This window comes from Protomyctophum parallelum, assembly GCF_964188405.1.
Source record: "Protomyctophum parallelum genome assembly, chromosome: 12".
Taxonomy (NCBI): Eukaryota; Metazoa; Chordata; class Actinopteri; order Myctophiformes; family Myctophidae; genus Protomyctophum; species Protomyctophum parallelum.
The window spans coordinates 29,942,864-29,965,842 of NC_139712.1; the positions used below are offsets into that span (position 1 = coordinate 29,942,864).

General features: G+C 42.7%; 5 protein-coding genes across 5 annotated transcripts; 4 read left to right on the plus strand and 1 right to left on the minus strand.

Annotated features, from left to right (window-relative positions):
• Positions 1-1,501: 1,501 nt before the first annotated feature.
• On the plus strand, positions 1,502-1,965 carry LOC310867624 (B-type lectin plumieribetin-like; the record flags this gene model as incomplete). Its single annotated transcript, XM_083777739.1, has 2 exons — positions 1,502-1,591; positions 1,696-1,965. 2 exons carry the CDS (start codon positions 1,502-1,504, stop codon positions 1,963-1,965), a joined length of 360 nt encoding a protein of 119 aa, XP_083633865.1.
• A 909-nt stretch (positions 1,966-2,874) lies between these two features.
• LOC310867625 (B-type lectin plumieribetin-like) lies at positions 2,875-3,338 on the plus strand (the record flags this gene model as incomplete). The annotated part of the gene is made up of 2 exons (XM_083777740.1): positions 2,875-2,964; positions 3,069-3,338. The coding sequence occupies 2 exons, from the start codon at positions 2,875-2,877 to the stop codon at positions 3,336-3,338; spliced, it is 360 nt and encodes a 119-aa protein (XP_083633866.1).
• Positions 3,339-5,252: 1,914 nt separating this feature from the next.
• Positions 5,253-6,661, minus strand: LOC310867626 (B-type lectin plumieribetin-like; the record flags this gene model as incomplete). The annotated part of the gene is made up of 3 exons (XM_083777741.1): positions 6,554-6,661; positions 6,178-6,271; positions 5,253-5,522 (listed from the first exon to the last, which is right to left on the minus strand). The coding sequence occupies exons 2-3, from the start codon at positions 6,265-6,267 to the stop codon at positions 5,253-5,255; spliced, it is 360 nt and encodes a 119-aa protein (XP_083633867.1). The 5' UTR covers positions 6,268-6,271; positions 6,554-6,661.
• A 1,472-nt stretch (positions 6,662-8,133) lies between these two features.
• Positions 8,134-9,247, plus strand: LOC310867627 (B-type lectin plumieribetin-like; the record flags this gene model as incomplete). Its single annotated transcript, XM_083777742.1, has 2 exons — positions 8,134-8,223; positions 8,984-9,247. The coding sequence occupies 2 exons, from the start codon at positions 8,134-8,136 to the stop codon at positions 9,245-9,247; spliced, it is 354 nt and encodes a 117-aa protein (XP_083633868.1).
• A 4,850-nt stretch (positions 9,248-14,097) lies between these two features.
• On the plus strand, positions 14,098-21,822 carry LOC310868000 (B-type lectin plumieribetin-like). The gene is made up of 4 exons (XM_083778204.1): positions 14,098-14,207; positions 20,396-20,502; positions 20,746-20,839; positions 21,456-21,822. Exons 3-4 carry the CDS (start codon positions 20,750-20,752, stop codon positions 21,720-21,722), a joined length of 357 nt encoding a protein of 118 aa, XP_083634330.1. The 5' UTR covers positions 14,098-14,207; positions 20,396-20,502; positions 20,746-20,749; the 3' UTR covers positions 21,723-21,822.
• Positions 21,823-22,979: the final 1,157 nt, after the last annotated feature.

The window sequence follows — 22,979 nt, forward strand, 5'->3', positions numbered from 1 at the left end:
TTAGAACTGAGACTTTAAACTAGTGACTCGAAGCAGAAAGTATTCATGACCATGACTAGTGAAATACATGGACTTCTATGGGGCTATGGGTTTTTTGGGGCCCAATGACAGCGCCACAACATTATATGAACTTTCAGGAAATCCCGATTTCCTTGGTGGCTTCACAAAATATCTGTCTGACTGCCCCCCTGATGCCAACTCCCTAGAGGCCAAGGAAAAACCTTTGCCTGGAATTTTCACATCTGCTCTTTATAGCGCCACCAGTAGGCCGACATACAGTATGTAAAACACATTTTCTAATATTACTCCATTTTATCCAAATTTCACGCAAATCGGTACACATGCTCTCCATAGTCATGTGATCAAGACGGGTTTGTTTGATTTCTCATAATCCACCCTCATTGGCTGCAATTGGCTTCTAAACTTTTCAGGAGTAGCCCGCTTTGTACTCGTTTTGTACAAATCGCCACAACTACTCAACGCAGCGTCCGATTGTGGTGAAACTGTGCATGCATATTCCCACTAGGCTTTGGAAGAAATGCCACTTGACAGTTTTCAAATCAGCCTCATGGTGGCGCTACAACAGGCCAAGCCGCGTCACACACACACACACACACACACACACACACACACACACACACACACACACACACACACACACAGTCACACACACACACAGTCACACACACACACACACACACACACACACACACACACACACACACACACACACACACATTTATATTGCTCCTAAACATTTTGCCAAACATCTCACACACACACACACACACACACTCCTATCCTCCTGGTGGAGTCATTCCTCTAGAAATCATACTACAACGGTTGATTCAAGGGAAACTGGTGTCATGAATTATATCATCAATTATACACACTAATGCAATTCCTCACAAATTGTCAGAGGGTTTCAGTTATCTCCCGTTCTTTAAAAGAGAGAAGTTTTCAGGCGAGGAGTACACTTTATCCAAAGATCCATCTTCATCACTTGAGTCCACTCTAGCATCAGCCGGTGAGTAGCGCCTACAGAATCAGAATGTCTGCTGTTGAATAATGCTCGGTCCTCCTGTGTGGGAGAGAAATGTATGATACAGTAGATCTTCAGTTTATGTTCTGCCCAGTTGTGGGGAATCAGATTTTATAAGCATTAGTTACTCTGTGTTTGTATAGGTCTATTTTGTATTGTTCTGTGTTCTAGGGATGTGCTGCATCCTTCTAACATTCCAAACATTCCAGATATTTTCCAGTTTTATGTTTTTACATATTATAAGCCTTTGTGCATGTTCTGCTCTTTATCAAAAAAAAATTTATCCCACGATTTTGTAACCCATTTTTCACCCCTGTGTCAATGATCTAATGTGATCTTGGGCTCTACACACCCTCCGCCAACCTGGGGAGAGCAACGGACTTGAACTCATGCTTCCTTCATGCATGAGTGTCCAAGTTGCTCCTTTACACCTGACTGGTTTCATCCATTTTTAGAATCATGAGCAGGAACTACTTGTCCAAGTATGATGAGCTCCGCAAGGCGGATTACCTCATGTCCAACAACCACGAGTGGAAGGCTCTCTTCCAGGTCAGAATTATGGGAACATAAAACATGACATTGTAGTCACTTTGATGTATGTGCATTATATATACTACTATAACAAAATATAACCATGTTATCTTCCACTCCAGGATGATGGCAACTTTGTCATCTACGGCTGGAAGCCCATGTGGTCATCGGAGACGGGCGGCCAGAGAGATGCCCATCGCATGTGCATGCAGGACGACTGCAACTTTGTCATGTACAAGAAGGACAACAAGATGATGTGGCAGACCAAGACCCAGACCAGCGGAGGCTTCAAGATGTGCCACATGTACCTGAGGGACGACGGCACCATGATGATGGAGAGGGATGGAGAGGAGGTGTGGTCCTCAGCCCAGTCCAAGGGCTTCCGCAATTGAGGGAGATCATTGTTGTTCTTCCTCCTGCATTGCTTGGATATATATGTGTGATTAAATCTCTCTGATATCAAATTCAAAATCTTCAATAAACAGCATGGAAAGTGTCAACCTTGTGTTGAAGTCTTCTCTAGCAACTTGAACCCTATAGTTGTGTTATATGTTTGGGGTACGAACAGCTGCAATACTGCTGGGCGACCTAAAGTGGCACTGTTGAGCAGTCTAAATAAAAAGAGCCATTCACACAGAGCTCTATAGAGCGTCGCAGTCCCTCCCCCTTTCAGAACCACGAGTGGCCCAGGAAATTAAATGCAATGCATTTCTCCCATAGGATTTTCTTTAAGTATTTATTTAAAGACGGTTACGCCGTGGACAAAGCCAACTCGGATCGTGACAAATCATGACAATGAACACAATATTTTGGGCCGATCAAATCATTAGAAAGAAGAAAATAAAGGCAGGAGACAACACTATTTGTTGCTCGGTCCTCCTGTGTGGGAGAGAAATGTATGATAGATCTTCAGTTTATGTTCTGCCCAGTTGTGGGGAATCTGATTTTATAAGCATTAGTTACTCTGTGTTCGTATACTGTAGGTCTATTTTGTATTGTTCTGTGTTCTAGGGATGTGCTGCATCCTTCCAACATTCCAAACATTCCAGATATTTTCCAGTTTTATGTTTTTACATATTATAAGCCTTTGTGCATGTTCTGCTCTTTATCAATGTTTTTTTTTTATCCTACGATTTTGTAACCCATTTTTCACCCCTGTGTCAATTATCTAATGTGATCCTGGGCTCTACACACCCTCCGCCAACCTGGGGAGAGCAACGGACTTGAACTCATGCTTCCTTCATGCATGAGTGTCCAAGTTGCTTCTTTACACCTGACTGGTTTTATCCATTTTTAGAATCATGAGCAGGAACTACTTGTCCAAGTATGATGAGCTCCGCAAGGGGGATTACCTCATGTCCAACAACCACGAGTGGAAGGCTCTCTTCCAGGTCAGAATTATGGGAACATAAAACATGACATTGTAGTCACTTTGATGTATGTGCATTATATATACTACTATAACAAAATATAACCATGTTATCTTCCACTCCAGGATGATGGCAACTTTGTCATCTACGGCTGGAAGCCCATGTGGTCAGCGGAGACGGGCGGCCAGCGAGATGCCCATCGCATGTGCATGCAGGACGACTGCAACTTTGTCATGTATAAGAAGGACAACAAGATGATGTGGCAGACCAAGACCCAGACCAGCGGAGGCTTCAAGATGTGCCACATGTACCTGAGGGACGACGGCACCATGATGATGGAGAGGGATGGAGAGGAGGTGTGGTCCTCAGCCCAGTCCAAGGGCTTCCGCAATTGAGGGAGATCATTGTTGTTCTTCCTCCTGCATTGCTTGGATATATATGTGTGATTAAATCTCTCTGATATCAAATTCAAAATCTTCAATAAACAGCATGGAAAATGTCAACCTTGTGTTGAAGTCTTCTCTAGCAACTTGAACCCTATAGTTGTGTTATATGTTTGGGGTACGAACAGCTGCAATACTGCTGGGCGACCTAAAGTGGCACTGTTGAGCAGCCTAAATAAAAAGAACCATTCACACAGAGCTTTATAGAGCGTTGCAGTCCCTCCCCCTTTCAGAACGATGAGTGGCCCAGGAAATGAGCTAGAGCTTTTTATGCCCCAAAAATGCCCAGAGAGATGGGGTCGACACGCAGCAAAGGTCGTCGGGATCGGGACTCGAACCCACAACAGACTGTCAGGCTGGATTACCAGTGCCCAGACGGCTACATGACGTGACATCATCAGGGATGGAGATCACTGATGTCATAGTAAACCTGCTGTCGCAATTAAGCCCATATATGGAGATCCCTGATGTCATCAATATTAGCCAGCAACTCTACAATAACCTCAAACCCTTAGATCTCCATATATGGATATATGTCAGAACATGTTCTAACATTCCATACGTTGATCCTTCCCCATCCATCCTTCCTCTCATATGGAATGTGAGAGGTGACATATATCCATATATGGAGATCTAAGGGTTTGAGTTTGATGTAGAGTTGCTGGCCAATATTGATGACATCAGGGATGTCCATATATGGGGTAATTGCGACAGCAGGTTTACTATGACATCAGTGATCTCCATCCCTGATGATGTCACGTCATGTCACCGTTGTCACAAGACCATCCATGGAGATAATAAGTGACTGACTGACTGACAGGAAATGGACGTTTTCATAGTAAATGCATAGTAGCCTAATTGTTTTTGCGACCTGTGGTCGCAAAAAAATGTGAGTACATTTTCCACCAGCCTGGGTGTTGCGGTGCCACATGGCCTGGCTGGTTGCAGTCATCCTGCATGCAGGCGCCAGGCGTCATAGTGACCAGCAGTTCTTGTATTCTTTATTTTGTTTTACTGAGAGTAAGATTAGAAATAGGTTTATGGGCCCTGACAGTTAGCTCAACCGTCTGGGCACCTAGGCTGCCGAGCCAGCCCGACGGCCTTTGCCGTGTGTCACTCCCCATCTCTCTCCCCATTTCCTGTCTAATTAATTACTGTACCCTATCAATAAAGGCAAAAAAACGCCAAAGAAATATCTTAAAAAAATAAAGAAATAAATGTAGGGTTAGGCATAGTTTTACTGGGATTACGTTTATGTATAGGGTTAGGTTTGGGCATAGTTTTACTGAGGTTAAGATTATGAAAAAGGTTAGGTTTAACCGTTTAAGCATAATTTACTTAGGTTACTTTAGGAATACCAGGCTGCGCAGTTCCGCCGGCTGTACGCCCGGGGCGAGTTGGTAAAGGGGCGACTTGTTTGATATTTGAGCATTCACACTGACCTTCCAGACTCCAGACTCGAGTCCTGATCGCGACGACCTTTGCTGCGTGTCGACCCCATCTCTCGGGGCATTTTTGGGGCATAAAAAGCTCTAGCGCTCCTCAAAAATCACACCCGTGTGACTCAGGCTCCTCAACAACACCGCTGGCTGGCTGTATAGTTATAGAGCTCTGTGTGAATGGCCCTTTTATTTAGACTGCTCAACAGTGCCACTTTAGGTCGCCCAGCAGTATTGCAGCTGTTCGTACCCCAAACATATAACACAACTATAGGGTTCAAGTTGCTAGAGAAGACTTCAACACAAGGTTGACATTTTCCATGCTGTTTATTGAAGATTGTGAATTTGATATCAGAGAGATTTAATCACACATATATCCAAGCAATGCAGGAGGAAGAACAACAATGATGGCTGGCTGGTCTCAGCTTCATAACTTGAAGCCCTTGGACTGGGCTGAGGACCACACCTCCTCCCCATCCCTCTCCATCATCATGGTGCCGTCGTCCCTCAGGTACATGTGGCACATCTTGAAGCCTCCGGTGGTCTGGGTCTTGGTCTGCCACATCATCTTGTTGTCCTTCTTGTACATGACAAAGTTGCAGTCTTCCTGCATGCACATGCGATGGGCATCTCTCTGGCCGCCCGTCTCCGCTGACCACATGGGCTTCCAGCCGTAGATGACAAAGCTGCCATCATCCTGGAGTGGAAGATAACATGGTTATATTTTGTTATAGTAGGCCTATATATAATGCACAGTACACCTGCTGCTATGCTTACGCACCTTTTGTACCTTATCTCAGGTATTATGTGTACTGTAGATTTTGACTTTGTTTTGTTTTGTTTTCCTGTCTTGATCATCTTTCCATCTTGACACCCCCCCCCCCCCTTCTTTCTTCTTAATTCCCTTTCTCTTTTTCTATGGAAAACGATACGATGAGAACTGCACAAAAACAAATTTCACTCCCACTTTTTTACCTTGTGTGATGTGACAATAAAGCTGATTATATCATTCTGATTCATATGGTTATATATGCTTCTCTGCACAGGTCTCAGGTGTAAATTTAGCACAAGCAATAGTTACATCAAGTTTTGTGAGTTGATGAGGCTATTATGAAATCACAAGAGGCCTGCATGAAGATAATGATTCCATATTGTTGCTATCGGTAGAAACCTCTTGTCTCCTTTTGTGTGTTTTTGTGTGCTGTTTTTGAATTTGAATCCCGAAAACGAACTGTTTTGGGCATATGAGGTTTCCACCCACCAGAGACGATATGTTGGGTGCACAAATTTGTTTCCCTTAGGATACATCAAAGTGACTACAATGTCATGATTTATGTTCCCATATTTCTGACCTGGAAGAGAGCCTTCCACTCGTGGTTGTTGGACATGAGGTAATCCCCCTTGCGGAGCTCATCATACTTGGACAAGTAGTTCCTGCTCATGATTCTAAAAATGGATAAAGAGCAGAACATGCACAAAGGCTTATAATATGTAAAAACATAAAACTGGAAAATATCTGGAATGTTTGGAATGTTGGAAGGATGCAGCACATCCCTAGAACACAGAACAATACAAAATAGACCTATACAAACACAGAGTAAGTAATGCTTATAAAATCAGATTCCCCACAACTGGGCAGAACATAAACTGAAGATCTATCATACATTTCTCTCCCACACAGGAGGACCGAGCATTATTGAACAGCAGACATTCTGATTCTGTACTCACCGGCTGATGCTGGAGTGTGGACTCAAGTGATGAAGATGGATCTTTGGGTAAAGTGTACTCCTCTCCTGAAAACCTCTCTCTTTTATAGAACGGGAGATAACTGAAACCCTCTGACAATTTGTGTGGAATTGCATTAGTTTGTATAATTGATGATATAATTTATGACTCAGTTTCCCTTGAATCAACCTGAGTTCAGACTGAGTTCAGTTCAAACAAAAAAAATGCTTTTGCAGCATTTACAAAACAACAGTGTTATTTCAGTTTGAGGGACTACTAACCTCATCCTTATTTAGGATAAAGGATATAGGGCTATAGCTGCTGGTGCTACTTTTATCTTTATTCTCATTAAATCATTAGAACAACAATGACAGCACACATTACTCAACAGGCCCGAAACTTTAGGCCCGGCCCTACCTGGGCCCTCATCAAACCCTGTACACTCAAGAGAATGTCCCCGCTACCACCCTTAGATCTCCATATAGGGAGCTGACCTGTTCTGACATTCCATATGTTGATCTGACCTCATCAAACCCTGTACACTCAAGACATGCTCCTTATATGGCTAGTACAGATTTCATTCCATGTTGATCTGACCTCTCTCTAGGTCGTTCTCCATACATTTGGCCAGTTCGTTGGTACTTTGCACTCCTGTATCGTACATCCACGTATGTTAACGTGGGATGTCCTCATGATCGATGCCCATGTGTTGGTTCCCAGAGCACCAGTTTGCTGGCAGTGTACTTTGACGCTTCACAAGGCAGAGGCAGAGGCAGAGTACAGCAAATTAAGTGAAAAATATTTGACATCAGAAGATGAATCAGTGGACTTTTATAAGTCCTGAGCAGTGCCTTTCTTTGACAGTCAAGCCTCTGTCAAAATCCAAGACGTCACATTCTCCCACTCAACATTCCATTGGAAAAAGGTTTGGTGGTACTTCGATATAATAAGGTTGAGAATCACATAAAAGTAGCACCAGCAGCTATAGCCCTATATCCTTTATCCTAAATAAGGATGAGGTTAGTAGTCCCTCAAACTGAAATAACACTGTTGTTTTGTAAATGCTGCGAAAGCATTTTTTTGTTTGAACTGCACTCAGTCATTCCTCTAGAAATCATACTACAACGGTTGATTCAAGGAAAACTGTGTCATAAATTATATCATCAATTATACACACTAATGCAATTCCTCACAAATTTCAGTTATCTCCCGTTCTACAAAAGAGAGAGGTTTTCAGGAGGAGTACACTTTACCCAAAGATCCATCTTCATCACTTGAGTCCAAGTCCACACACATCAGCCGGTGAGTACAGAATCAGAATGTCTGCTGTTGAATAATGCTCGGTCCTCCTGTGTGGGAGAGAAATGTATGATAGATCTTCAGTTTATGTTCTGCCCAGTTGTGGGGAATCTGATTTTATAAGCATTACTTACTCTGTGTTCGTATAGGTCTATTTTGTATTGTTCTGTGTTCTAGGGATGTGCTGCATCCTTTGTGCAAACATTCCAGATATTTTCCAGTTTTATGTTTTTACATAGTATAAGCCTTTGTGCATGTTCTGCTCTTTATCCATTTTTAGAATCATGAGCAGGAACTACTTGTCCAAGTATGATGAGCTCCGCAAGGGGGATTACCTCATGTCCAACAACCACGAGTGGAAGGCTCTCTTCCAGGTCAGAATTATGGGAACATAAATCATGACATTGTTGTCACTTTGATGTGTCCTAAGGGAAACAAATTTGTCCCAACATATCTCTATATCTCTTTCGGATGGAAACCTCATATGCCCAAAACAGTTCATTTTCGGGATTCAAATTAAAAAATAGCAAAAGTAGCAGATTTACAAGCTCAAAATGTGCTTGTGGATCTGTTACTTTTGAAGCTTTTGTGTGATGCTAGCTTATGATCTTGTAGGGCGGGTGTTCATTTACACACAAAAACACACAAAAGGTTCAAATATGGAGACAAGAGGTTTCTACCGACAGCAACAATATGGAATCATTATCTTCATGCAGGCCTCTTGTGATTTCATAATAGCCTCATGAACTCACAAAACTTGATGTAACTATTGCTTGTGCTAAATTTACACCTGAGACCTGTGCAGAGAAGCATATATATATATATATAACTAAATTTATCCGAATTTTATAATCAGCTTTATTGTCACATCACAGAAGGTAAAAAAGTGGGAGTGAAATTTGTTTTTGTGCAGTTCTCATCGTATCGTTTTCCATAGAAAAAGATAAAGGGAATTAAGAAGAAAGAAGGGGGGGGGGGGGGGGTACAGGAAAACAAAACAAAGTCAAAATCTACATATTTACACATAATACCTGAGATAAGGTATAAAAGGTGCGTAAGCATAGCAGCAGGTGTACTGTGCATTATATATAGGCCTACTATAACAAAATATAACCATGTTATCTTCCACTCCAGGATGATGGCAGCTTTGTCATCTACGGCTGGAAGCCCATGTGGTCAGCGGAGACGGGCGGCCAGAGAGATGCCCATCGCATGTGCATGCAGGACGTCTGCAACTTTGTCATGTACAAGAAGGACAACAAGATGATGTGGCAGACCAAGACCCAGACCAGCGGAGGCTTCAAGACGTGCCACATGTACCTGAGGGACGACGGCACCATGATGATGGAGAGGGATGGGGAGGAGGTGTGGTCCTCAGCCCAGCCCTTCAAGTTATGAAGCTGAGACCAGCCAGCCATCATTGTTGTTCTTCCTCCTGCATTGCTTGGATATATATGTGTGATTAAATCTCTCTGATATCAAATTCACAATCTTCAATAAACAGCATGGAAAATGTCAACCTTGTGTTGAAGTCTTCTCTAGCAACTTGAACCCTATAGTTGTGTTATATGTTTGGGGTACGAACAGCTGCAATACTGTTGGGTGACCTAAAGTGGCACTGTTGAGCAGCCTAAATAAAAGGGCCATTCACACAGAGCTCTATAACTATACAGCCAGCCAGCGGTGTTGTTGAGGAGCCTGAGTCACACGGGTGTGATTTTTGAGGAGCGCTAAAGCTTTTTCAAATGTTTCTTTTGTGGCTTTCGCCTTTATTTTATTTTATATATTTTTGTCTGTGCTCTGAAGTAGTAAGTAGCCTTGCCGAGCCATGAGGCCCATAGGGCAGGAGCCTATCTCCTGTTTCTGTAGCGTGAGGCAGCTTGATGTACAAGTACACCCCCTGGACATGACGCTAGTATGTCGCAGGGACTTACCCCCAATCCAACCCTTGATGCCAAGTGTCAAGCAGGGAGGCACTGGGTCCCATTTTTAGAGTCTTTGGTATGACCCGGCTCTGAAGTGGCACCTCAGAAACTCTGAACAAACTGCTTATCCCTGGTATAGTATAGCAATGTATGACCATTGACCATACATTCTTATGCACATATCTAAAAGTTGCACGGTTAGACTTGAGACTGAACGATAAAAAGGGATCGAATTTGAATCTTGAGAGTGGATATTAGAAAGAATGTGGAATTATAGAACTGGGCAATGATGACACCCGATTAAATGAAAGGCATGATTTTCAATGGGAGGATAGAGATGTAAACCTTTACTGGGATTAAGTTCTTATCATATATTGCTGAAGTCCTTGACTTCCTTTTCATTTTATATGGGGTTCCAGCAAACAGATATTATAGACACGCATTTCCCACAACACAGCAGGCACTACATGTCTGCAGTGCACACAGCAGAGCAGAAGCTCTCAATGTTTTAACCATAATACAACTATAAATATACAATAACTAAACACAAATCTCACTTGAATTGGATTGCAATACTTTACAATTGCAGGCTGCAGCCCACCCTAGCCCAATGGTAAATCCGGGCCTGCTTATTGTACTTTGCACTATGCACTTTCACTGATATTCTTGCCCAGTTTTTGAGGGGCTACATCCAGATTTTAGTTACCGTCCACAACCGTAAATCAATTCCCATTGACAATGAATGGAGAATTTTACATCATAGTGTCTAAGCAAATTGTCATAGTGACTATTTTACGTCATGATGACATACGATGGAAGAGCGCCCGGGCGCCCCTCACTTCACACGGGTGTGTATATTGAGTGTTTTACGTTGTCGTTTGATGTTTTTATTGTAGTGGGGCTTCCAAGCTAGTTTGTTTGTTTATTTTTATTTTTCTTTCTTTTTTAGGTACATACAGATTTTTCTCATGTATGTACCTATTCTGACCAGGCTACCTAACCAGTAAAGGGATTGGGAATCTGAATCTGAGATAAAAGTGGCGTATCTTGGCTACTTTAGCCAAGATTCTGAGAACAACAAAAGACCACATGCTGAAAGGCCTCCGCTGTATGAAAAGGTCCTTTTCATCCAAATCTTGTTGAAATGGGCTTATCAGTCGAGGTCCAGTACAACTGTACAAGTAAGAACCGTAGCAGAAAGCAACTGTGTTATCAAGTTTGGAAGAATGTTAATACCACGTTTTCATTTTAACCCTATTAAGACCTGAGGCAGATTCTAATGCCTTCTAAATCAGTAGTTCTCAAACTTTTCCGTCCCTTCATCCATCGAACACTTTGGTCCCAAACCTACTTTGAAAACTGGTTGGTTTGCTGTGCCCTGAAACTTGCTGTGCACCTTCATACTTAGCATACTAAGCCAGCCCGAATTAGCCGTTGGCAAAAAATAATTGCCTGCCCACACGACAGTGTGATTTGAGTCTGGGTTATTAGCCAGGCTACTTCATACTCCCCTTACCTGGAGGGTGAATCCTGCTGATTCTGTTGAACCCTATATAGCACTTTTACTGCCAAAATGTGCACTTGCGCACAGCAACATTATCTCAAAATGGAATCAGCGGATTGCCATGAAACATTCATGGTCCTGGAGGATTTCTATAACCATTTGAATGACCCTATGACCTTTCCTTTAGTGTCACCCTTTGGCCACAACTCCCACTTATTATCTGGTTTAAAGACAGGCTGGTTCAGGAGGTGGAGGAGCAGCTGTTATGTCCATATGGTTCAATCCCATGGCAGCATGTCCAAGTATCCTCATCCTGAAGGCACTGAACCCATAAACCTGATGGGCAGGTTGGTGCTCTGCGTAGGTGCCTTCACCGTCGCTGTGTGAATGTGTAGTAGGCCTACAGCATTACTAGACAATGTGTTATGTGTGACAATGTATCTGCCCTGCTTGACTGAATGGGTGAATGTGAATTACATAGTAAAACACTTGAAATAGTAATTGGAAAGACTAGCAGGGCACTCATCATCATCATTTTTCGACCGCGGTCGAGATCATGGATTTCACAATGCCACGCCAGACTTCCCGGTGATCATTGCCACCCCCAGTTCCTGCTTACTGATGCATGTGTCCCTAGCGATGACATCAGGGAACGATAGTTTTCTACCTCTGGTTTGCTTTGAGGCAGGACTCCAGAGAAGAAGGGAAGATATAACTTCATTGTCAGCTCTGTAGCAGTGGCCGGCAAACTGTGTTCTTCTGGATCGGACTAGTGAAGAAACACGGGGAAGCAGGGCACTAAATGCCGTCAATTTACATGTGATGTGATCCATACAATATGTGTAGGCTACTGTTTAGAGTTTAGACCAACGAGATTGATTGATTGATTGAAGAGTTTATTAATAGATTGGAGAATTACAGTACATTTCAAACACAACTCAATACAAAACTGTTATGTGGACAACAACATAAAGCATTACACTTGTTTACAATAGGCTCTTGGTTTACCTATGATCCTAGATTACTATTTATATGCATTTTATGTATTACCTTTGTGTTTTGTAAGGTCACTGGATTAAGAGTGTCTGCTAAATGCCTAAATTGTAAATTGTAAATGAGTATCTTTCAGTGAACATACAATAGGCCATATCCTCCACCATAATAATTAGGGTTTCTTTTCTTTTCTTTTCTTTTCTTTTCTTTTCTTTTCTTTTCTTTTCTTTTCTTTTCTTTTCTTTTCTTTTCTTAATTTTAAGCCTAAGTGAAAGCCTGGGGCTCAATGATGCTAAAGTTATAATTCGATTAAAGCCACTTTGATCTGGTTGGGTGGGTGTAAGGAACAGCATGGCCTCTAGATGCTGCTAGAGGGACCTTTGAATCTTATTATGCAGGTTAGCAGCAGAGTAATGGGTTGCACTTGCAAGTTTGACACAACAGCGGAACCATTGCAGCTGGCGCTAATGGACTGAAAAGGTTGGCCTAATGAAAATGGGTAACTTAACTGGGACCGTACCCAAGTTCCCTCAGCCCTATGTTCCCTCAGCCCTGTTCCCTCATTCCAAAACAGACAGGGGGGAGGGGGGGGGGGGGGGGCTGTAAGGCATCAATTATACTATAATGCTACCCATACAGTAGTTCACCCTGCAGCAATCTACTTTGTTATAGCAAATGCTCCACAACAACACAGTGAAACAGTGAACAGTGAAACATTCCTTAAACAGTACTTAATTATCTGTTTTGAATCTCAGGTATGTTTCCATTGCATAGTTGTCTCATCAACCTAGAGTACACACCTTAATGAACTGACACCAACTATTTAAGCTACGTTGAGAAACACAAAACTAGTTTAGCTTGTAGAACATCCTGTCTCCTCATGTCCCCAAGTAACAATGTCCTCTGAAAGGCCATCTGCAATAACCTAATATTAAGTATACTGCACACCCATTCACCTTTGCAGCTATAGTGTCCCTTTCTCGGACTGCAACTGTAGCCTACTTACTGTATAAGACCCATTTATTGAAATCCCAAACATGGAATATACTTGGACCATGCATTATGCCACATATAATGCCTGTCTCAGGACGGCCATCTGCCAGTATACAGTGGATAACTTCCCAGTCTTTCTGGGTAAGTTGGGTAACTATATAGCTACTTTAACCCTGAAATCCCAATTTTGGGCATGTCATTATAGGCTAAGAAGAAAGGACAATTGCATCATGGTTTTGTTATGTGTACACACCCATGGCACTGTGCCAAGAGAAAAAATAGAGTCTGCAACACTGGTATGAAAAACTCAGCTCCACTGGTTTATTTGATTCAACGTTTCGATCCCTTAGGATCTTCTGTGCCAAGAGAACTCACAAACCAAACGCACGTACAGTACACGCAGTCAAGTTGTCTACAGTCTACCGATGTTAACCATCTCAAACCCACACCCTAACCTCCCACGGGGAAGCACACCTAAACCTAACCTATTATTATGACGAGACGAGACAAGGTGTCAGCCAATTTCATTGGGAAATAAAATGCTGTCTGTATTACACTATACACTATTATACTTATTACACTATCACACTATTATACTTATTACACTATTACATTTATTACACTTGCACTTATCGGATTGAGGGAACATAGGGCTGAGGGAACATAGGGTCTGTTTTGGAATGGGGTAACATAGTGCTGAGGGAACATAGGGTCTGTTTTGGAATGGGGTAACATAGGGCTGAGGGAACATAGGGCTGAGGGAACATAGGCATGACCCCACTTAACTCACCACAGTAACACTGGCTTTTATTGCAATTTATAATGCAATTTTATTTGTAGGCTATCTGTCCGCCTCATGCAATCCATGTCAAGAAAACAAAGCAGAGACAGTACTTTCTATTCTCAGGAAGCTCAAGAGTAACAAAGAGTACTCATCTATCAGGTGAGCCTTATCACTGTACCGTTGTTGAGTGTTCTGAAGGGCTGTATCACAGTGTGGTTTGGCGATCTGACTACTGCCATGGCTGCTACAGAGGACTGTTGGCACAGAATTACTACAACTTCATAAGATTTACACCACTTTCAACAAAAGAAAATGCCAAAACATCATTATGATAACACAATAGCTCATGCCCTGTTCTCACTCCTTCTATCTAAAAATTAATGAATTAATTAATAAAAACACCACTCATCTGAGTAACAGCTAGCTTCTTTCCACAGTCAGTCAGGTTGCTGAACAGTTGACAGTTAAACTGTACAGTACATTTTTTGTATTGATTGATTGAATACTTTATTAGCCAGAAATATCTTTCTATAGGAAATTGAAATTATCTTCACTTCTCCTGACCAGTGATTCACATCTTTTAATGGATGCATTTACCCTTAATTGTGCTTTAGTGTCTGCCTTGAGACTGGGAGGTCGGGGTTCGATCCCTGGCCGTGTCATACCAAAGACTGTGAAAAATGGGACCCATGTATACCTCCCTGCTTGGCACTCAGCATCTAATCAAGGGTTGGATTGAGGGTAAAGCCCAAACCACACCAAAGGGTCGGGTCGGGACTAAAGTCACAAAACGTTTTTTAAGGTCAATCACACCAATGCAACTCCTTGCAACTCAATGAGTTGCATTGGTGTGGTTTACCTAAAAACTGTTTTGTCCTGCCCCGACCCTTTGGTGTGGTTTGGGCTTAAGTCCCTGCAACATACTAACGTCATGTCCAGGGGGTGTACTTGTACATTGATGTCCAGGGGGTGTACTTGTACATCGATGTCCAGGGGGTGTACTTGTACATCAAGCCGCCTCACCCTACAGAAACAGGAGATAGGCTCTTGCCCTATTACTTACTTACTTTACTTTGGATGCATTTACTGCACATTATTGCTTAATTTGCTTACTGTATATTGTGTGTATATACAGTATATATGTGTGTGTTTTTTTGTTGGCTTTAGATTATGTGTCATTTGGCAGGGAGAGAGCCAGAGAACAAGTATGTCATTGTATTATTAAAACACATTAAATTTAAGTTGATTGACAGCACACTGCTTCTGGTCTAATTCAGTAATTACATTTTCAAAATTAGATTAAGGAAGAGTAAATCTGTTATGCTGAGAGAACATGTCAGAAATGTTTCTGTCAATTGAGTTGAATAAATGGCCTACTGGCTGAAACAGATCTGATCTTCTCGTGGCTCAAAGTGAAATGTCTAAAGCTGTATGCCTCTTCAGTCCCATAATGCAATAACCTGTGGTATAGAGCTCTCTATATTCAATAAGCAACTATAGTCACATTTCACCACAGTTTAGAATCATGGCCCTGTGTCATGCCAGGTGCTGAATCTGCCTTTGATGACACAAGAGGTGTCATCAAATACTAGGTGTACCAGACGACACAGTGCAGTCGTTATAGTTCACCACACAACTGCTGGCACTGCTTCCGCGAGAGCAAAGAACCTGATATAGCCACTACATTCATGTGTGGATTACTGAGCTGCATGCGCTTAAATCGTCAGGCGGTTTGATGCATGCATGCTGTGGTGGCTCAATCGGTTAATGTGTCAACAATATAACTGCAATGGCCTCCTGGGTTCAATTCCAGATTGCCCGGTTACCTTATATAAAAAGCCACATGGGGAAGTGTGATAACAGTGATACAATGATATTATATATGCGGCAAAGCGTAATTTATGCTTCTGCAAAAGTATTGTGCAACCAGTGTTGTTGTGGTAAATGGTGCTTTTTTATAGCGCCTTTATCCAAGGTGCTTTACATTCACCCTTTCACACACCGAAACCATGCAAGGCACAAACCTGCATATCGGGAACAATTAGGGGTTCAGTGACTTGCTCAAGGACACTTCGACACTAACTCTAGGGGAACCCGGGTTTGAACTACTCTAACTCCTTAAAAACAGATTTACTACTTTCACATAAAAGTAATAATGTTTACAGTATATTATGTTTGCATTATTTTTTACATTACTGTCATAATATCTTCCCGTTACATCCCTTCTGGCCTCATTTGACCTCTCCCTATCTCCCTCCCCTCCCACTCACAAGGCTGGTAATGTTTTGGACCTTGTGTTCTCCAGAGCCTGCTCTCCCTCCACACTCTCTGTTACCCCCTCAACTAGGTCTGACCACCACTTCATAACCTTCTCCCTCTCTCTCTCCACCCTCCCGCCTAAACCTATTAACCCTCCGAACGTCACCTCCCGATGCAATCTCAAGTCCCTAAACCCCTCCTCCCTCTCATCCTCTATTCTCTCCTCTCTACCCTCCCTGGAGTCCTTCCTCTCCCTCTCACCTGACACTGCAACCTCATCCTTTCTCTCCTCTATCTCATCTGCATTCGACCAACACTGCCCGCTCTCATCCAGGCCAGCTCGCTCATGTCCACCGGCTCCCTGGCTATCTGAAACTCTCAGATCTGAACGAACACCTCTAAGGGCAGCCGAAAGAAAGTGGCACAAGACGAAGCTACAAGATGACCTTTCACACTTTCACTCACTCCTCTCTGCCTTTGCCCACTCACTAACCACTGCTAAAACCTCTTTCTACCACACCAAGATCCAATCCTGTACCTCTAACCCAAGGAAGCTCTTCTCCACTTTCACCTCCCTCCTTAAACCCCCTCCCCCCACTCAACCTTCATCCCTCACTGCTGATGTTTTTGTCAACTACTTCGAGAAGAAGGTTGATGATATCAGCAGCTCCTTTCCTCCCCTCCCACATAAAGTAGCATCCGACTCAACCAACACTAACCCCAACATACCATGCATGTCCTCCTTCTCTCCTCTTTCCCCAGACGAGGTTCTACAACTAGTGACATCCTCTAGACCCACCACCTGCCCTCTTGACCCTGTCCCGTCTCCAATCTTCCAAACCATCGCACCTGATCTGCTCCCCTTCATCACCTCCATCATCAACACCTCAGTAACCTCAGGCTGCGTCCCATCTGCCCTCAAGTCAGCCAGAGTAACACCACTCCTCAAAAAACCAACCCTTGACCCTTCAGATGTCAAGAACTACAGACCGGTATCACTCCTTTCATTTATTTCTAAAACCATTGAACGTGTCGTCTCCAAACAGCTCTCTCTCCATCTCTCACAGAACAACCTGCTGGATCCCAACCAGTCCGGATTCAAGAAGGCCCACTCCACAGAAACTGCCCTGCTGGCAGTCACAGAAGCACTACATGCTGCCCAAGCTGCTTCCCACTCTGCAGTACTGATTCTCCTAGACCTATCAGCAGCATTTGACACAGTGAACCACCAGCTGCTCCTAGACACCCTAGCGGAGCTAGGCATCGGTGGAACGGCACTAAAGTGGTTCTCCTCCTACCTCACCGACCGGACCTACCAGGTTTCCTGGAAAGGTCTGTTATCATCCCCCCGAACCCTCCAAACTGGGGTCCCACAGGGATCTGTACTTGGTCCCCTCCTTTTCTCACTGTACACTAAATCCCTTGGCACTATCATCTCTGCCCACAATATATCCTATCACTGCTACGCCGATGACACACAACTGTTCCTATCCTTCCCCCCCTCTACCACTCAGGTGGAAGAGCGCATCACTGCATGCCTGGCTGACAACTCACAGTGGATGTCCTCCAACCATCTCAAGCTGAACCCAGACAAGACTGAGCTTCTCTTCTTCCCAGCTAAGTCCTGCCCTATGCGGGAGCTAACTATTTCCGTAGACAACGCCCTGGTAACGTCTGTCCCAACAGCCAGGAATCTTGGTGTTGTCCTGGACAGTCAGCTCTCGTTCAAACCTCACATCACAGCTGTCACTCGATCCTGTAGGTTCACACTCTATAACATACGACGAATTAGACCGTTCCTCACCCAGGAATCAGCCCAGCTCCTAATCCAGACAACAGTCTTATCAAAACTCGACTACTGTAACTCCCTCCTTACTGGCCTACCAGCATGTGCACTTAAGCCTCTCCAGCTGATCCAAAATGCAGCAGCTCGCTTGGTCTTCAACCAGCCAAAATTCTCACATGTCTCCCCCCTGCTCCGCTCCCTCCACTGGCTCCCGGTCGCTGCCCGCACAGAATACAAAACTCTGATGCTGGCATTCAAAGCAACCAAAGGTATGGCTCCCCCATATCTTACAAGTATGATTGAACCCTACAAACCCTCCCGCGCACTCAGATCAGCCAACGCAGGGAAGCTGGAAGTACCCTCACTAAAAACGCCGGGACAACGCTCCACACGTCCCAAACTCTTCTCCCTTCTGGCTCCAAAACTGTGGAATGCACTTCCCATTGCAGTCAGAACTGCAGCATCACTCCCAATCTTCCGCCGTAGCCTGAAAACCCACCTTTTCAGACTCCATCATGGCCCTTAGCACTTACCCTAAACCCTTAGATAGCATTTCTGTTGGATTATATAGCATTTGATACAGACTTATAGCATGTTATGTAGACAGCACTGTAATTGTATTGTATGTAGTCATAGCACGCCATAGTACACATATATAGCATAGTAGTAAAGATGTATAGTTTATATGTATAGTGTATGTATAGTTTCACTATATAAATATTCCACTGTTACTTTCTTAGCTTACGCATGTTTCATGATAAATGCTTTTTATGTGATGTATTCCCATGCTTTGTTCTTGCTTAAATGTAAGTCGCTCTGGATTAAGAGCGTCTGCTAAATGCCTAAATTGTAAATTGTAAATTGTAAATAAAACACCCTCACATGATGTACAAAATAACCAGGCATATAGTACTATTAAATGGAAGAGGGTAGGCAACATGTTGTTAGTTGTTTTTAGATTAATCGGCATCGGTTCGATTAATCAATCAGACCGATTAATTAATCAGTCCGAGTAATCGGTCTGTCTTTACTGATAAACAAGCCCAAAGTAACAGCTTGAACAGATTTACAAGCTCACAATATTAAATATAAAAGGTATTTAAGTTAAATCTGACTTGCCTAAACCTGCAGTGCATACATCCTGTTACATGTATTTTTCAGAATGGACTAAATTATTATAATTTTTCAATACAGAATGAGATCATATCGACATCGGTAATATCGGTTATCGCCCATAACAGCAATTAATTATATCGGATATCGATATCGGCCAAAATGTCTCATCGGCACATCCCTTTTTAGCAAATAATAGGTTTAGTTTAGTTTAGTTTATTCGCACAATAAAACAGTACAAAAAAAGGTAACACCAATAAAAGAGAAATATGTGCAGGTGAGAAAAGAAACCCATGGAGGGCTTATATGTGGTTGCGGCTTGAGTATCCACCATTCCTGAATAAAGTGCCTGGTGCTGGGAGTCTGGTGCAACGCACAGGGCCTGACCTGGTGAGAGCAGGAGTGGACCTGGTGAGACGTAGGAGGGGCCCGGACAGGTGTCAACCCACAGAGCCTAGTCCTTCCATGTGCCAGAATGGTACCTCCCAGTCCCGGCAGAGTAGTTCAGGAGGAATGGATTGTGTGGCCCTGGTTTTTCCCTAATGGGACTTATCGAGGGTAGCTACTGGGACGTAAGTCGGGACTTGATCACTCCCGGCTGGGTCACCTGAGTGAGGGGTATGATGTTGCGAGACCCGAAACCCCGATGACCTTGGGATACATCACTGAGGATACGTCCCAGGTGCATCCATTTATGTATGTATTTTGTTATTATATGGTTCTCACCAAAGATAATATACAAATAGTAATAGATAAACTACATTGGCATTAGTGTATATTCTATTCTATCTTATTGGCTTAGGAATTAAACAAAAAATTAAGAATTCAAGGAATTAATTTAATTTCCGTCCTGTGTTAACTGTGCATAGCTGAATAGGATGGGGCAGGTCTACGCTACTGAATTTTCAGTTATTATGGTGGTACTTGGAGAGCCAGATATATTCTGAGGTGGTACTTCGGTAAAATAAGGTTGAGAATCACTATATCGCTATAGCCCTATATCCTTTATCCTAAATAAGGATGTCCCTCAAACTGAAATAACACTGTTGTTTTGTAAATGCTGTAAAAGCTTTTTTTTGTTTGAACTACACTCAGTCATTCCTCTAGAAATCGGTTGATTCAAGGGAAACTGTGTCATAAATTAAATCATCAATTATACACACTAATGCAATTCCTCACAAATTGTCAGAGGGTTTCAGTTATCTCCCGTTCTATAAAAAAGAGAGGTTTTCAGGAGACTACACTTTACCCAAAGATCCAGCTTCATCACTTGAGTCCACACTCCAGCATCAGCCGGTGAGTACAGAATCAGAATGTCTGCTGTTGAATAATGCTCAGTTTATGTTCTGCCCAGTTGTGGGGAATCTGATTTTATAAGCATTACTTACTCTGTGTTCGTATAGGTCTATTTTGTATTGTTCTGTGTTCTAGGGATGTGCTGCATCCTTCTAACATTCCAAACATTCCAGATATTTTCCAGTTTTCCGTTTTTACATATTATAAGCCTTTGTGCATGTTCTGCTCTTTATCCATTTTTAGAATCATGAGCAGGAACTACTTGTCCAAGTATGATGAGCTCCGCAAGGGGGATTACCTCATGTCCAACAACCACGAGTGGAAGGCTCTCTTCCAGGTCAGAATTATGGGAACATAAATCATGACATTGTTGTCACTTTGATGTGTCCTAAGGGAAACAAATTTGTGCACCCAACATATCGTCTCTGTCGGGTGGAAACCTCATATGCCCAAAACAGTTCGTTTTCGGGATTCAAATAAAAAAATAACAAAAGTTGCAGATTTACAAGCTCAAAATGTTCTTGAGGATCTGCTACTTTTGAAGCTTTTGTGTGACGCTAGCTTATGATCTTGTAGGGCGGGCGTTAATTTACACACAAAAACACACAGAAGGTTAAAATAAGGAGACAAGAGGTTTCTACCGACAGCAACAATATGGAATCATTATCTTCATGCAGGCCTCTTGTGATTTCATAATAGCCTCATCAACTCACAAAACTTGATTGCTAACTATTGCTTGTGCTAAATTTACACCTGAGACCTGTGCAGAGAGATAAGATAACCATATGAATCAGAATCAGCTTTATTGTCACATCACAGAAGGTAAAAAGGTGGGAGTGAAATTTGTTTTTGTGCAGTTCTCATCGTATTGTTTTCCATAGAAAAAGAGAAAGGGAATTAAGAAGAAATAGGCCTACTATAACAAAATATAACCATGTTATCTTCCACTCCAGGATGATGGCAACTTTATCATCTACGGCTGGAAGCCCATGTGGTCAGCGGAGACGGGCGGCCAGCGAGATGCCCATCGCATGTGCATGCAGGAAGACTGCAACTTTGTCATGTACAAGAAGGACAACAAGATGGTGTGGCAGACCAAGACCCAGACCACCGGAGGCTTCAAGATGTGCCACATGTACCTGAGGAACGACGGCACCTTGATGATGGAGAGGGATGGAGAGGAGGTGTGGTCCTCAGCCCAGTCCAAGGGCTTCAAGTAAACCTATGAAGCTGAGACCAGCCAGCCATCATTGTTGTTGTTCTTCCTCCTGCATTGCTTGGATAGATATGTGTGATTAAATCTCTCTGATATCAATTCAGAATCTTCAATAAACAGCATGGTAAATGTCAACCTTGTGTTGAAGTCTTCTCTATCAACTTGAACCCTATAGCGTCCATATTCTGAACATGTCATGACTCATAAATAGGCGAACATTGAACATTCTGCAAAAAGAATAGCTGCAAACAGATTTGGTGTAGAGTAGACTGTAGAGGAGTCCAAAGTACAGATCCCTGTCAATAGGTTTAAGCGGTTAACTAACTACCCCTCATCACTAAAAGAATGCAAGTGCTCCCTTAAAAGTGGGTTTGAACTATAGCAACAAATACTGTTTGATCATCATAGGGGGCTTCGGGTAAAAACAAAAACTAAATAAAAGTGACATGCCTGTTTTTCATCAATCTGGGAACCCATTCGGTAAAATAAAAAAAATAAAAAATGAAAGAAAACTAATGTTTTCCCCCTTAGTTTTAGCCTCTGGGGGCACCCCTCCATTTGGCTCCTCCCCATTTCTTAGTCACTTCCTCCTGGGTGCTTCACTGACACTGTTTTATTCCTACTAACAACAGCACTACATGTTTAGGGCAGTGGTGCTGCAGCTGAGAGATTCGTTTTTCATTGAAATGACAATTTAGAACACATGAGTGAGGTAAAGTCCCCAGAAAGAGCTTAATATAGCTCTATTAATGAGCAGCACTTATCTCCCTCTTGTTGGGGTTAGCCATATTTCTGAAAGGCTATTCTTTTTGTGACAAAACAGCTTGTCTAGACAGCTCCATTGTGCTCACAGCAAATGTCATTAGCAATGAGAGGGATTGGCAAAGCAGAGCCTCATCAGTGAGCTAGTGTTGCATGCTAAAAATAGAAGAAAGAGGGTTGATCATTATGGATCTGCGATTACACAGCTGAGTTTCCGGTGACTTCCACACTGATGGTTATGCTGCTTAATTAATGTAAATCAGTGTTTCTACTCATATCTGAACTGGGGTCTGGGGACCCCCCCAAATAATATAATCATATTTGAATTGGGGAAGCCCAAGAGTTATCATATTTGAACTGCAGGGATCCAAGTGACAAGCACTTGGAATTGTGCAACCCATTTTAGAAGCTGAGGCATTACATTTAGTTTAACTCAGTTCCATTGTGATAATATTTGACAATTTTGCAATTTCGCCATTGTTACATTTTTCATTTTAGA